This window comes from Saccostrea echinata, unplaced genomic scaffold (genome assembly GCF_033153115.1).
Source record: "Saccostrea echinata isolate AGI-Se365-2 ecotype Australia unplaced genomic scaffold, CSIRO_AGI_Sech_v1 ptg000034l, whole genome shotgun sequence".
Lineage (NCBI taxonomy): Eukaryota > Metazoa > Mollusca > Bivalvia > Ostreida > Ostreidae > Saccostrea > Saccostrea echinata.
In genome coordinates this window covers 1,063,780-1,079,099 of record NW_026889783.1, presented here as the reverse complement: position 1 = coordinate 1,079,099, position 15,320 = coordinate 1,063,780, and the positions used below count along the sequence as shown (strand labels likewise).

The 15,320-nt window shown below is 32.9% G+C and overlaps 1 protein-coding gene across 2 annotated transcripts; it reads right to left on the bottom strand.

Annotated features, from left to right (window-relative positions):
• Positions 1–445: 445 nt before the first annotated feature.
• On the bottom strand, positions 446–14,824 carry LOC133199345 (voltage-dependent calcium channel gamma-7 subunit-like). 2 transcript variants are annotated; one of them, XM_061335153.1, is made up of 7 exons: positions 14,591–14,824; positions 10,035–10,179; positions 8,086–8,153; positions 7,337–7,420; positions 6,055–6,168; positions 5,702–5,836; positions 446–830 (listed from the first exon to the last, which is right to left on the bottom strand). In XM_061335153.1, the coding sequence occupies exons 2-7, from the start codon at positions 10,148–10,150 to the stop codon at positions 538–540; spliced, it is 810 nt and encodes a 269-aa protein (XP_061191137.1). In that variant the 5' UTR covers positions 10,151–10,179; positions 14,591–14,824; the 3' UTR covers positions 446–537. The 2 variants fall into 2 exon arrangements, with proteins under 2 accessions (XP_061191137.1, XP_061191136.1); XM_061335152.1 differs by lacking the exon at positions 14,591–14,824 and adding an exon at positions 12,808–12,932.
• Positions 14,825–15,320: the final 496 nt, after the last annotated feature.

The following is a 15,320-nucleotide window of genomic DNA, read 5'->3' as shown; positions in this document are numbered from 1 at the left end:
ATGGTATAATAAAAATACACGTGTATTTTGCTGTACAGATGTTATCTGTGTGGACGTGGATTACAGTAGATTTGAGCGTTGTTTTCTATATAGTATACTATATATAGGCAAAATTAAAACAAATCCCCCCCCCTGCGCCCTCCCTAGTTCCTACGGCCATGATTGCTACTCTTATCAAATGTATGCACCTATTCCACGTCAAGAGAAAAAGTAACACCAATTGCACAAGTCATTGCATTACGAACAAACGCAAATGCGGTTAGGAAACAAAAATGTAATCACTAAGACAAAGAAATACATTGGAATACTAGTGCCAATTCCACGTGTGCAATCAGGTGTAATGTAAATCTTATACGGGTACCAATGTAACGAATGCCAAGGGTATAGACGTTGTGTTCAGCTTTAAATATATGTCCCACAATAATTAAAATGACAAGTCGTAACGCTGTATTTTGTAATCAATTTTGATTTTGCAGAACCAAGAAAAATCTCTTCTTTAGTAAAAGATAAACTTTTACTCCATTTTAATGGATAGTCCTAGATCAATGTTCCTTGGTCGCAGATTGCATCAGCAGTATTCTTCTTGGGCACTTTCTTGTCAAGACCTGGAATTAATTTCACTAGATCGTCAACCTTAGGGTACCGCTGTAAAAACAACGTAATGCAGAGGACTGCGGCCACTTGTGAGGACAAGTAAGAGATTGTGAGTACGTAAGCGGACCAGCCATAGCGGTATTCGAAATGTAAATCTTCCTTCTCTGGGCCCGCATAATGGACGCCGTCGTTAACGTATGTAATGTACAAAACAATCCCAACCGCGGTGGACAGGCCTACAAAGTGAACACATCATTAGAGATTGGAATTGTATACAATAGTACTAAATATTAAGCAAAAGTGTTCAGCGTCACTAAAGGATCTAAATTGATGAAGAGGCTCACAACAAGAGCCCATGGACCACAACTCTCACTCGAGAAACACCTCAGCTCTGCTGTTTTTTAGAGGATGATTGTTATGAAAGATTTTTTTCCTTAATTTATTTCCATGAAAAAAACAATAATTGACCCCATATAGTGGCCCCTCCTTAACTCAAAGGAGTTATGTTTCAACCAAACTATAATCCACGCTACACTGGGATTCTTCAATACCAATACGGCTAACATGGCATTGTTGTTCTGGCCCCAGTATCATGAAACAGTCTTAGACTTAAATAAAAATTCGTCAATTGTCATAATTTTTTAAAGATAGAAACCTAATGAAACTTGAAATGTTATTAAAGTTTGTTTCCATTTCATGCTGTTAATTCTATTTCCAATAAATATTAATGTTATGAATGTCTCTAATTTTCACGGCCAAGTTCCTTTACAATACCGTTGTCAGAGACTTTTAAAGTTAAGCACTAAACTTGTCATGACCTCACAGGTGAGGTTAAGATTATGTCCGTCCGGTATCATAACTTTAGAGAATTATTAATTACATTTATTTAATTTTTCAAGTGAGTTAATTGATTACAATCTCTCAAATTGCAATGGGGAACAGAACTGACATTATATTTGTGGCTGCATTAATCTCATCCGATATTAACAGGTGATGTTAGAGTAGTTTGCGTTGACGATACACCACCCTGCCCAAAACATATTTTGATTTGGTTATTTTTTTTCTTTGAAATGAACATTTCTTCTTTTATACAATAAACAATACACAACACTAGGTGCAGGTAATATTAAGAAGTATTGTTAGACCCTGAAATAAAAATCAAAGTAAAGTAAAACTGAAAAATTGCTATGATTCAAATTCAGTCCGTTGCCATAACAAGTTACGAAATTTCAGTCCGTTGTCATTGGTTCGTTTTCAGAACTGTACTGTATAACCCATCGGTATAGCTACTGTTTAATGCATTTTATTTATCCAAAATAGAAGGGAAAAATGTAGTTTTAAGGAGGAAAACCGACTATATCATTTATAGCATCATTGTATTTTCCAATGTGACTTAAAAAAACGACTCATTGTTCTGAAGCATTTTTAATTTAGCACGTATCTCGTATTACATTTTGGTTAACATTGAAATATTTTTAAATGCAACATATTCGTAAGCTAAGAGACAAAGAATTTTAACCTCTTAAAGTTAAAAGTTTAGAATTCTTGGTCTTGAAGGTTACGGTACTGAACCGAAAGTCAAATTCGGAAACCTGAGTACTTTTTTAATTTCAGAATACACGAGTCATGCTTTTCATTTCATCAGGTTTCGAGCAAGTTCCCGAGAAGATTTAACAACAAATCTTTGAAATGTTTTGTCGATAACATTGCACTGAGTCTTCTACTGCTTCTAAGAGAAAACCTTAATAATTTAAATTAAATTCAAAGTACCAATCTCATTATAAAACCAAAATAATCGAAGTATAAATCAATGGGTGGACGATTTAATGACACAGTAACAAAGATTTACAGAGCTTTAAAGTTAAACTTTCAAGGGATGAACACCTTCGCAGCATAAAGTACATGCAGTGGTTAAAGCATTTCACTCTAGCGTTGGGGAGTAAGAGAAGTACCGTGTCGCAGTGGATGGATGTTGATACGAAAGATATCATTCAGTGCTTTTCTTATATTTTATCAATATTAACAATACTAGTAGTTACTTCCGTTCACATGTCGACTCGATATATCCCAGGGAACTTGAAATAAAAGGCACCATACAATTTGCCATATCTGTTTCATATCTGGACGTTTTATCGACGACGCGGGCCAACTAACAATTAAATTGTATGACAAACGAGATGACTTCAGTTTCTCCATCATCAACTTTCCTTATTTATGTAGTAATATTCCGCTATCACCTGCATATGGTGTTTACGTCTCCCAAATTATTGTCGTATTTTGGCTGACGTGTTTCATACAAATTGTTAGGCCTCTGTTTTTTTTTTTTTTTTACTAAGTTTGACAACGGAATATTCCTTCTACTTGATCAATACATACATGTAGGGCTCACGGCGGGTGTGACCAACCGGTCAACAGGAGATGCTTACTCCTCCTAGGCACCCGATCCCACCTCTGGAATTTCCCGGGAGTACGTGTTTTATGCCCTGTTCACAAATTTGTATCGTTTGTAGATTTTTTGAGATAGAACATTATTCGTTGTCTTCACCTTGTTCAAATCAATATACAAATCAATATACAAATTCAAAAGAATTTTCTTGGTAGTAGAAATATCATGACCCCAGGATTATGTTAAATCATAAAAAAAATTATGAAAGTTTTACATGAAAATATATAAGTAAAATCTTTTCAATAACAAAACAACGGGCCACAATATGAACTGTATTATTATGTAAATATTCCCTCATTTAGCAGATTCAAATTTAAATCATGGTCCCGGGTTTTGGTAGGTTCTTAATAAGGACAAATTATTCATACGGAAAATATAACAAAAAATAAAAAAAAAAAAAATAAAAATTCTATTCTATTCTCAAGGAGAGCAGTGCAACAATTACTCAAATTTATATTTAAACAACCCAGTTTATTGTAGATTCATATCTGTTCATTATCATGACTCCTGGGCTATGATTGGCCTAAAAAGGTTTAATATTTTACATTGGAATATATAGGATTTTTTTTTTTTTTAAAAAGAGAGAGTTGCAGGGCAACACTAAACCATAATGATATGAAAACATATTCCATGTTGTGTGGATTCGAGTTTGTTCAAATTATGGAAACTGGGGTTTTAGGGCGGCGCTAAAATCCAGGATTAAATTTTACATGGTAATATACATAAGGAAAAATCTTCTTTAAATAGTCCCCAGAACACCAACTAACATATTCAGAATCCACATGTAGTGTGGATTCAAGTATGGTTAAATTATCATCTTGGGGCTGGGATGGGACCACAATATGGGGTATCAGTTTTTCATTAGAATAGGAGAGGAAAAAGTCTTTTAAAACAATCTACTAAAGAAAGCAGATTCAAAGTGACTCAGATGAGTGGTTTGGGCCTTGAACCTATCGTTCAAAGACCTCAAAGATGGCGCAGGAAATTGGAAAATTTCTAAAATGTAATTACCTAAGTAGCAATTAATCAACGAAGATTGCATCGAGGTCTATGGGGTCTAGCATTTTTATATATATATCAAACTTCAAATACTAAGAATATAGATATGCTGTGGTGGAAAGATGCATGTAACCAATATAGAAATAGAATAAAAATTGATAATGATTTTTCAACTAGATATATTTCTTAATTGATTATTATAGATTTAAAACAAAGGGAGAAAACTCAAGGACATGTCATCGTCATAAATTAGGACACATTCCACTCTTACATACTGATAGTATTGAATGGGAATTATGTCTAAATATAGTGAGTATTCAACTCATTCATAACTGTTATGTTTTCATTGAATCTGAAGTTATTAGAGATGGAATACCTTAAGTAGAGTCAGTCTCTCATCATAACCATGCACTTAGTTTGTCTTCTAAATACTAAGGAGCAGAGAAGATTCTCAAAGAGTTAATGCATTTTCACTTTATGATCAAAAGAGCCCCTCCTTAGTTTCAGGGTCATGAATTGCACAATTTTAAAAGAGAGCTCAATGCTCATTATTATTATAATCATGCTGACAGTTTTGATTCCTAGATGTTAGAAGTAAGGAGGAAGATTTTTGAGGATTGCATTAATTTTAATGATTGTAGCCCCACTCCTCAGACCACAGGGGGAAGGGACCATGAAATTCATGATTTTTAATCAGAGATGTTATATAAAACAAGAGACCCATGGGGCACAACGCTCACCTGAAGCACAATAGCCTTATGTTCTTCATCAGTAGAATGTTTTCCTATATATTCCTATATAAAATTAGATCATTTTTTGTGACCCAACTTGACCCCCAGGGGTCATGATTTGAACAATCTTGAACATACACTACCTGAGGATGCTTCTATAAAAATGTGACAGATAATGTCTTCGCTGCTCTTTAGAAGAAGATTTTTAAAATTTAATCCTATGTATTGCATGTAAAAATTTGATCGCCCCGAGTAGTCCCACTTTATCCCCGGGGTCATGATTTGAAGAAATTTGAATCTTCTCTATGTCAGAAAGCTTTCATATAAATTTCAACTTTTATTGCCCAGTGGTTCTTGAGACGAAGTTTTGGAAATGAGTCAAATGACCCAACCCAATTTTCACTATTTCTTAATTATCTTCCCTTCGAAGTGGATTTGACCCTTCATTTGAACAAACTTGAATTGAATTCCATTCACCCAAGGATACTCTTTGTCATGTTTGGTTAAAATTGGCATAGCGATTGTGGAGAAGATGAAACTGTGAAAGGACAAAGACAAACAAAAGACAAAATTTCGACCAGAAAAGCTCACTTGATCCTTCTGCTCAGGTGAGCTAAAACAAACAAACATTTCTGTTCAATATTTGTTTATAAATGTATGTATAAATATTATATGTTTTATACAAGATGGTGAGTTTGTGATAATAATAGAGTGATATAATTTCTTGAGACCATTTGAACAAAAAACATCCACATAGATTTCTATATTTAAAGACCTACATAAATTTGGCTAAAACAGGAATTTGCAGACCAAATTTGACATTTGTGTCAAAATATAATCAAATCTAATCATGTGTATTGTGTTTTAAGCTTTTCTCTTTGTGTTGGACAACATGATAAATGTCATTCTCAAGGCTGCTTAAGTGTTATACCTGCGATGATGTAAATGATTCCTGCGATGAGTGTCCTACAGTTTTGTTTGACCACACCCACGACGTGAAAAATTGCGGCCAATAGCATCAAACATAAGTTTACCACAAAGAAAGGCGCGGTATTCCTTTGAGACTCTGAAGTATGAAAATTATCAACTTTTATATGTGAAATAGTAAAATTATATGTAATTGATATCTTAATACACGATCGTTTAGAATATATCTGATTCCTGTATCCTAGTACAAATAAATCTTTATTGTTCTTTCTATACTTGCTAAATGAAGATTTTATCCTATAGTCTTAATAAATTAAATACAAGTCTATCGGAATAAAAACACAAAAAAATTATTACCAGCTATTTTAAATGTTGTCTCTTGATTTGATTTATCTTCAGAAGTTGTCGATTCGTACTCGACCAAACTTTGACAGGTCACAGAAGGAGGGAAGGCGGCGGTACCATTTAAATCTGTGGGGAGAGAAAAAGGCATTGTTTTATAATGTTAACATATACTTGTAGCATTTCTATTTAAATCCTAAACAGTCAATTTCTTCTGGTAATGTAGAATGGATGAAGGTAGAAGGGTAGTTAATGCACATACTGTCTCAATTATTACTATAGACATAATAAGAGGTCTATGTGTGTCACAACGCTCACTTTGGTCACTTCTTTTCCTGACCATGCATTTTTATATAATGATTATATAAAATAATATGAAATAAATTCCTAGTACATTGTAGCCTTATTGTTCTTTTATCTGGACTGCAAGGGCTATTGCTGGGACAATTCTAAATCATTACGGGAAGTGGCTTGTAAAGAAATATGGAATTTTAATTTTCTTCAAATTTCCAGTATCTAATTACTTAAAATGTTTGCTTTAAAACGTCTATTGTGAACTTGACTTTACAACAAGTCATTGAAACAAACTTGAATCTATATACTGATGCTTGTATCGTTAACTTGACTGCAGTCGTAATCCTCTTGAGAATTTTTTTTCAGGGATATTTCTATTTATGTGTATGTTAGACTTTGATTTCTTTGTGGGATAGATATGAAATTAAAAAAAACTTGAATCTTGAAATCATGCGGATGTTTTCGTAAAAAGAATTTACTGACTGAGGTCTTCATCTTCAGAAAAAAATCAACTTCGAGACCGTTCCTTCGGATGAGACAGTATAAACCGAGGTCTCCCGTATCGCAGTACGTGTTGGCACAGAAAAGATCCCTCACTGCTCAAAGGCCGTACGTGCCGAAGGCAGGTCTAAATTTAATTTGCAGCCCTCCATCGGCAAGTGGCGGCGTCTCAATATGGGTTAAAAATTTTCGAAGGGACGTTAAGCTAGGATATAAAAAAAAATCAAATTTAAAAGAGTTGACTCATTTTTATCCCCAGTCTACCTTTTTCCTTTTCAAGCTCAAGGTTCTTTTCAATGTTTTAAAACAACCTTACTCTTTTTTAAAATGATTCTCCCCTTGAAAGGGGACATGGTTCTTCCTCTGAAGAACGAGATTCGTCCTTATTCTTGTATGTTGTGTTCCACGCTTTGATTGAATGGCCAAGTGATTCAGGAGAAGAGTTAAACAGATGGAGGACAGACGGGAAAAGGGCAACTTTTAACAATAGAAGACAACTAACCTGGGAAGAGGTTAGAAGGGTACCACATTGTTAGAGTCATACAAGCTTGCCACAATCCAAAGTGTGTTGTTATGTTCGTTAAGGCTATAAAAGAAAAATAACATTTTGTTTTATTAGATTTTCCAGCAAAATTATTGCATATTGTCTTTAAAATTCGCAGGAGCGTAATTTATTCTTCCATATATGTAATCATGAACGACTATTCAAATAGAGAGTTTGTTATTATCTAGTGAGTGTCTGTTCATATGTTTAGATATTTGGATAAAGACCATTCACTATTCAACTAGAAAAGTGAATGGTGAATGTGCTTGTGAAACACCATGGAGGTGCCAAATTTTACTTTGGTCTTGATCTGACATGAAGTCTTGTGGAATACGATATGGTTCGAAACAAAGTCGTTCAAAGGGGAAATGTATACAAAATATACTCTGTCTGTATCATTGAGGCAGAATCTATAGAATCTGGAGAAAGCCAAGTAGTTCACTATTTCACCATCGCACATTGGCTATTGGGCATCAACGACATTCGATGATGCAATGACGAAGACGCGACGATAATACTATGACGATAGTACAATAGAGAGATAGTGATGATCGCTTCATCGTCATAGTACCATCGTGTTATTGTCATCGACCATCGGATTGTCATCATCGCATTATCGCGCCATCGACCCAAGGCTTGATAGCGCGATGGTGTGATAGTGAACTATTTGGAATCCGTAAAAGTTCGCAAAGTTTTTAAGATCTTACGGCTCACAGAAAACTCCATCAGGTATGTGTCATTTGCTTCCATTTCACCTCCAGCAACCAAAGGCTTTCTAAAAATGTACACAAGTTACATAATAAATCACCCAAGTAAACATGAGCGTGACCCGTTATTTTGCTATTTCTTGCCAATGTGATACATGTTAAAGGTATGATTGATTTATGTTAAAAATGACTTTTCTAAAATCTATACATCTACAAAACAAACATTATAGAATCATGTTGTTAAACAAAAAAAATCCAACCTATTTATTATTGAGAGACCTAGAATACGCCAAACAAAAAAAACCACACCAATTTATTATTGAGAGACCTAAAATCACCCAAACAAAAAAACCATACCAATTTATTATTGAGAGACTAGGGATGGGTATCACCAAAAATTTCGTATCGCGATATATCATGATTTTTTTCCAAAATATCACGATAATATCATGATATTTTTACGCGCAACTTTTACAATTATTTTAAATGAATATCTATATTTCTTCTTACAAATATGCTGGAAAAACATAACTTTTTTTATTTAAATAATATAAAGCATGTTTGGATGCTATGATGCCGTTCTTTTACCGTTTTCAACATTTTTTACACTTACTGTAACTCTAATTTGAAAGTTTGAACAAATAAATGAATAATTTCTGGAATTTACAATTATGTACTAAATACCGGTATTTTAGTCTCTGTATCACGATACGTATCACGCAATTAAAAATCATGATATACCGGTATAACGATATAATCGCACATCCCTATGAGAGACCTAGAATAACTTAAACAAAAAAAAATCCCACCCATTTATTATTCACGGACAAAGAATAATCCAAACAAAAAATCCCACTCATTTATTATTGACGGACAAAGAATAACCCAAACAAAAAAACCACACCAATTTATTATTGAGAAACCTAAAATAACCCAAACAAAAAATCCCACCAATTTATTATTGAGAGACCTAGAATAGCCCAAACAAAAAATCCCACCAATTTATTATTGAGAGACCTAGAATAGCCCATACAAAAAATCCCACCAATTTATTATTGAGAAACCTAGAATAACCCATACAAAACACTGTTACAACGAATAGCGCGAAATTTCCGGAACAACAATATGTAGCATAAACCTTTGTTGTTTCTTCCTTTTTTATTTGTTTATTTTTGTCCATATTTGTACACGACATATTCCTACCATACCACCAATGCATTTTCCTTTCTTGTCACAAACGTTAATATCTTGTCAATAAGCTAGTCTAAACATAGGTACTGTTTAGCACGGCTCAATTTTCTTGAATGAAAATTATATTACATTAAACACTAGTTTATAATTGAATTTTATTTTTATGTGACCAAAGCTATGAACATTTCTTATTTCTCATTCTACATTATATTTTACACTTTTGACTCTCTAGATATAAATACTCTTAGTATATTACATCAGAGAAAGCTAAGGTCTTGGTGCTCTTTTTCCTTTTTTACAAGACCTATTCAAATACAATCGAGCAACTGGCTACCTTGTGTCTAAAGTTAGTGTTATATAGGGTTAAACGTCCGAGAAAGGATTTTTGCACTTACATTTAATCACCATTTAAAGTGCAAAAGTCAATCCTCTGTTAGAACAGAAAGGATGCTTTATGGAGCTCATAGCATTCTTTTTTAAGTGTGATTGATATAACCATATCTTTGGAGCTAAATTATATGCATTTTTGATAAGTTATTACCAAGTATTACTACATGTATGTAAAAGTTTGTCTGCAAGATTTCCTTAAGCGGAGTGAGGAAATCAGTGAACAGATATTATCGAAGACAAATTGTTAACATTTTTTATGTGTTGCTAATCACAGCGCATATTCAGATTTGTTAAATTTAAAAGCTTTGTTGTCTTTTAAAGAAAAAATTAGAAAAATGTAAAAACTTGATATTTTGGTTTGTACGTACGTGGTTTCGTCCGCTATAATCCAGTTATGAGTGGCCACAGCGAGAGCCATTGTGCTGATAGCAGTGGCCCCAACAAGTAAGGACACTTTTGTTATTGTATGAGTGGAACATCTCATTTTGAAGGCCTCTGCAGTGTAACCATTTTCTAAAACGAAGAATGTCTATTTTCAGTAATATTATACCAATTGATTTCAAACCTATAAAATAGAAACTGAATGAACTTTATTTTAAGAACTCTGAGCATTCCAAATAAGCATGACGATCAAGATCGATTGTGTACTGTGTTTTACACTATAAATTTTGATGTTTAATAATTTTATTATATTTTTAGAACACCATTTGTATCGCTTGCAGAACAAGAGGCTTGAACACGCGAATAACCTTGGTCATACTGTTCTTAAGCAGATTTTTGTAAAATACATTTTTCCCTCTTTACTCAAAAGAAAAATTTCGACCCCCATGGTGTGGCCCGCCTTAGTTATGATAATCAGGGAAACTCCAGAGGTGGAATCAGGTGCCTAGGAGAAGAAAGCATCTTCTGTCGACCGGTTACACCCCCATGAGCCCTATGTATCGATCAGGAAGACGGAGTACTCCGTAGTCAAAGTTAGTATAAAAATAATAATACATTGTATAATAAATGGTATGAAACAAATCTGACAAAATACGACCCAGCGATAGGTTGTATTTACAAAGAAGGTCATTATATAACGACCGTAGAATTTTCGAAAAGCTGTCTTTAAACAGAGTCGTTGAAATTCTTGCAACATCAACTTATTTATTAGTAACTTGCCTCGGTTTAAAAATTGATCGTACTCAGAGCATGCTCTTGTGTATTGAATCAGTTAGGAAACATATCACCATATGCATGTGATATTGGAATAGAGAAGTTGACAATGGAAAACCTGAAGTCATTTCTTTTGTCATATAGTTTAGTTATTAGATGGTCATTATCGTCTCTAGTTAGTAAAATATCCAAATATGTAACAAATGTGGCACACTCTGTAGTGTCTTTTATTTCGAGTTCACTGGGATATATCGAGTCGACATATGAATGAAAGTAACTATCGTTAATTAACAAAACTTCGTCGATATATCTAAATGCTGAGTTGAGGGCCACAGCAAAAGTTTACTTTTTCTCATGAAGAAGTTTTTGGAATAAATTTTGCTTCATTGGAATATAAAAAAAAATAGGTCTGCTAGTAAAGGAGCACAATTAGTGCCCATCGGAATTTCAACAGATTGTTGGAAAACCTGGTCTCCAAAGACTATATAGATATGTAGAGACTATAACGAAGAAGTCCAGCATCTTTTTCCTATCAACTTCAGAGTACTTCTTGTGTGTACAATCGGAATGACTTTTTTTTTTTTACAAAGTAATTGTGTAAATGAATAATCGCAAGATATGCAAATGATTAAAACTGCTGAGGTATTATCTAGAGTTCCTGATCAAGTAAGCTCTGTAGATCGAAGAGTGTCTGAAGTCCGTCTGTCTGTCGTCCGTAAGTTTTTCACATTTTCAACTTATTCTCCAGAACCACTGAACTAATTTCACCAAACCTGCCACAAAGTATCCTTGGAAAGAAAGGCTGTGACTTTTTATAAGAGGAAATAATTCAGAAATAGTGAAACTTTGGATGGGTCATTTAAAAGTCTCCTCAAGAACCATAAGGTATGAAGCTGAAGCTTATGTGAAAGTTTTCTGAACTTTTTAAAACATTTATCATAGTATTATCGTGTTGCTTTTTGAGTGACCGCACTTATTTTAGGAAATTGTGTATAACTCGCTCGCTTGTGAGAGACCCTTGGTTATAATGACTCTGCTTTCAGCACTCAGGTCCAGTTTAGGTTTGGGTGCTCTAAAATAAGGAAAAGTAAAGCGTGGATCAAATTAAAAACGATGTAACTTTATTTATGTCTCCGAATAGAATGCCCGAGTAGTGGGCGCAATACCCACGCAAAAATTATTTTATCCAATCAAATTAAATTTTCTTTGTTAATTTGAAAAAATAATGGCCGAAAAATCGTATTTTGAAAAATCACATGACATGAACTGACCATTACCTTAGTATTTGACCTGCCATTTAAAAAGTTAATCCCCTATCAATAGGTTAATGGATTCTACTTTGTTTGATAGTGTTTTTGACAATAGATAAAAAAGATAAAAGAAATCATTAAGAAATGTACAAAAAACACATCACCTATCTACAAATTACTGCTTTTCTCTTTTTCCAACAAAATTACATAATTGTATGGCCAAAGGCTTAAACAGTTTACTAATCCCTCATGTCAAATATTCTGAGTAACACATGTTATTTATTTTAGACGATTACCTGTACTTATTCTTTCTTCAAACACATTCCTTTTTTTTGTCAAATAAAATACCATTACCAAATTTCTATACATATATATCAAATTGTAACAGGAAATAAAGAGTTAAGCGTATAATTCCTATAAAATAATAAAATGAGAATATCAATATATTAAGTTAGAATATAAACAAATGTTAAACAAAACCCAAATATCAATTGACTAAAATTCAAAGTGAAATTTTATCTTTAATCATAACTGTCCTTTCTGACAAATTTCATTTTGCCAAATAAAATCTGTAACATGACTATTCTAGTCATGTTGCAGATTTTATTTAGTAAAATGAAATACGTCAGAAAGGACAGTATAGCCTAGATATTTTTAGATATCATTTTAAGTTATAAATGATAATCGTTAGAAACGGAATTCTAAACAAGAGTCCGGATAAAGTAAAATAGATTACCGGAAGTACTGGGAAATAAAGTACTCTCAGTAGCTGCTAATTCTTATTTCCAAACACATCCATTGCAGTAATTATATGCCATTATCTACTCAACAGATCGTCGTGCTCAGGGATAAAATTTGTCGCCTGAAGAAATATCAAAATATCACATTCCAGTTAATTATTGATGAAAGAGAACGGCTCTCTGCTTGTTTTGCTAAAATGAAACATTTGAAAATTAATCATATATTTGAAAAATCGAAACCCTTTCAGCAGAGTGAAAAATCCGGTTACCTACAGAATTGTTATATGAATAATGAATGTCTTATTTTTTCCATCAGGGAATCTTTATGGAAGTTAACAATTCTTCGCTTTATATGCAATTCCAAAAAATCATGATGTACAGTAAACACTTTAAGCGTATATCCTGAGGGACCGCCAAAATTCGTATTATCCATTACTTTCTGAATTAAGCTCATAAGAATTATTTTGTTAGACAGTGAGGTGTTCATTATTAACGACTGTAATACATTACTCTATACATCAAAAACCAAAGTTCTGGTAGACTTTATAAGACCTACAAAGATCATATAAACATAAAACATTATCCTTTTTTTTTTAAATACAGTATCAAAGATGATCGCGAAAACAATTTTTAACGTCACATTTGAAAGGAAATACGGTACTTATTGTTCTAATAATATTTGTGCATATTTCTTTACTATGTAACACCATAATCTTTACTGTACCCCGATATTCTGTCACCTTGCACATTTAATTTTATTGATGTCATTGAACTAATGTCAACTAATAAATATGAATTTTTAGCCTAAATATTTATGATGCTGTCTGTCCTACTTCATAAATTTTACCCTCTCTTATTTATTATTAATTTTCTTTTTCAATCATCTGTAATGTTTTTTGTTTTGTATATATACCTCTGACCAGTTTGTATATTTTGTATATATGTTATTAATGAATTCCATGTACCAATATTTTGGTTTGGATGAATAAACTGAACTTGAACTTGTAGAATTTATGCTTCCACTTTTTTTTACTACATTCAATATAGACTTATTACATTCTACTGTTACTAAGTAACTATAAGCTTCAATATTAAAAAGACAGGTTTTAATCATTTAAAATAATTCATGCTTTTGTTCTTAATTGAAATTTTAATAAAATATGGTTAAAAAAATTAATTATAAGGATGTTTTCTTAATTCATCGACCTGTTTATTAGATATGATGTAGATTTTTGTTTTGTTGGGGTTTTTCCTCTATAGTCATTTTATAGTATCTCCTATATACGAGTGATTATAGTCATATCTGGTGGGCAAAAAATTGGAATGATTCTATATCTAAATATCATCCGTATATATTATTTATCAATATTCTGATATAAAATATGTTAAAATAAAGTTCAGGTTGAGGAAACAAGAAGATATTATTTTGATCTTGCAAACAGAAAATACCCTACAAAAAAGCTGCAAATAACTTTCGTTTAATTAAGTGCTGGAAAGCTTCCAAAGAACTAACGTCAGGATTACTTATGTATAGAGAGTTGACAAAGTGGTACCTACCTTAAAGATCTAACGAATGACTGTCGATGTATATTATACTTATGTACATGTATAAAGAGTTGACAAAGTGATACCAACCTTAAAGATCTAACGAATGACTGTCGATGTATATTATACTTATGTATAAAGAGTTGACAAAGTGGTACCTACCTTAAAGATCTAACGAATGACTGTCGATGTATATTATACTTATGTATAAAGAGTTGACAAAGTGGTACCTACCTTAAAGATCCAACGAATGACTGTCGATGAATTTTGGCAAAAGTGATTGATATCCAAGTTGTCGGCACATAATATGAAGCATTTATACAACGTCTACTGTCATGTGATACAGAAATGCACTTTATACGAACAGTTTATTGAACAACAAAGAGATCGATTGCTGCAAATGATTCCAAAACTGCTAAGTTATTATCTAGATGTTATGCATTAACATTATCTGGTTTCAGAATCGTCAAAAGCTGCCAAGCGCTGATGCACCGATTAAAACATTTATCCCTCCGAGAAATTAAGAGAAACAAGAACTACTTGTTTGAAGTATATATAGACATTTCTCTACGTAAAAGTAATTCAGGGACCGACATGGTGACAAAAATTGTAAGCATCGTCTACCATCGACGCCTGCTTTGTTGCATAGACATCAGACCTGCCTTAGAGTCTGCCAGACGTGAAATATTAATGACTTTTTCGACCAATTCTTAATCATAATTTAGAACATTATTTTTTTTACATGTATTATGTTTAAATGGTATTCCACTTTCTTGACATACAACTCTGCAGGGAAATATTTTCTTTACCAGGGCTATAAATTTTAATATTGTTAGACATTGATACATTGATACAGCAGAACGCACAAGGGCATAGAAGGAAACCTACCAATTTAAGCATGCAAAAATTTTATCTAATATGTTTTTTGAATCTCTGAACAATATTTTTATTATTATTGACACCC

Bases quoted from the DNA above. Each gene is read 5' to 3' on its own strand.
- LOC133199345 (XM_061335153.1), bottom strand. From the start codon at position 10,150: ATGAGATGTTCCACTCATACAATAACAAAAGTGTCCTTACTTGTTGGG. The intron at 7,421-8,085 runs GTAAGATCTTAA...TTTCTTTTATAG, and splicing joins GATGGAGTTTTCTGTGAGCC to CCTTAACGAACATAACAACA. The intron at 6,169-7,336 runs GTTAGTTGTCTT...CTCTCCCCACAG, and splicing joins CCCTTCTAACCTCTTCCCAG to ATTTAAATGGTACCGCCGCC.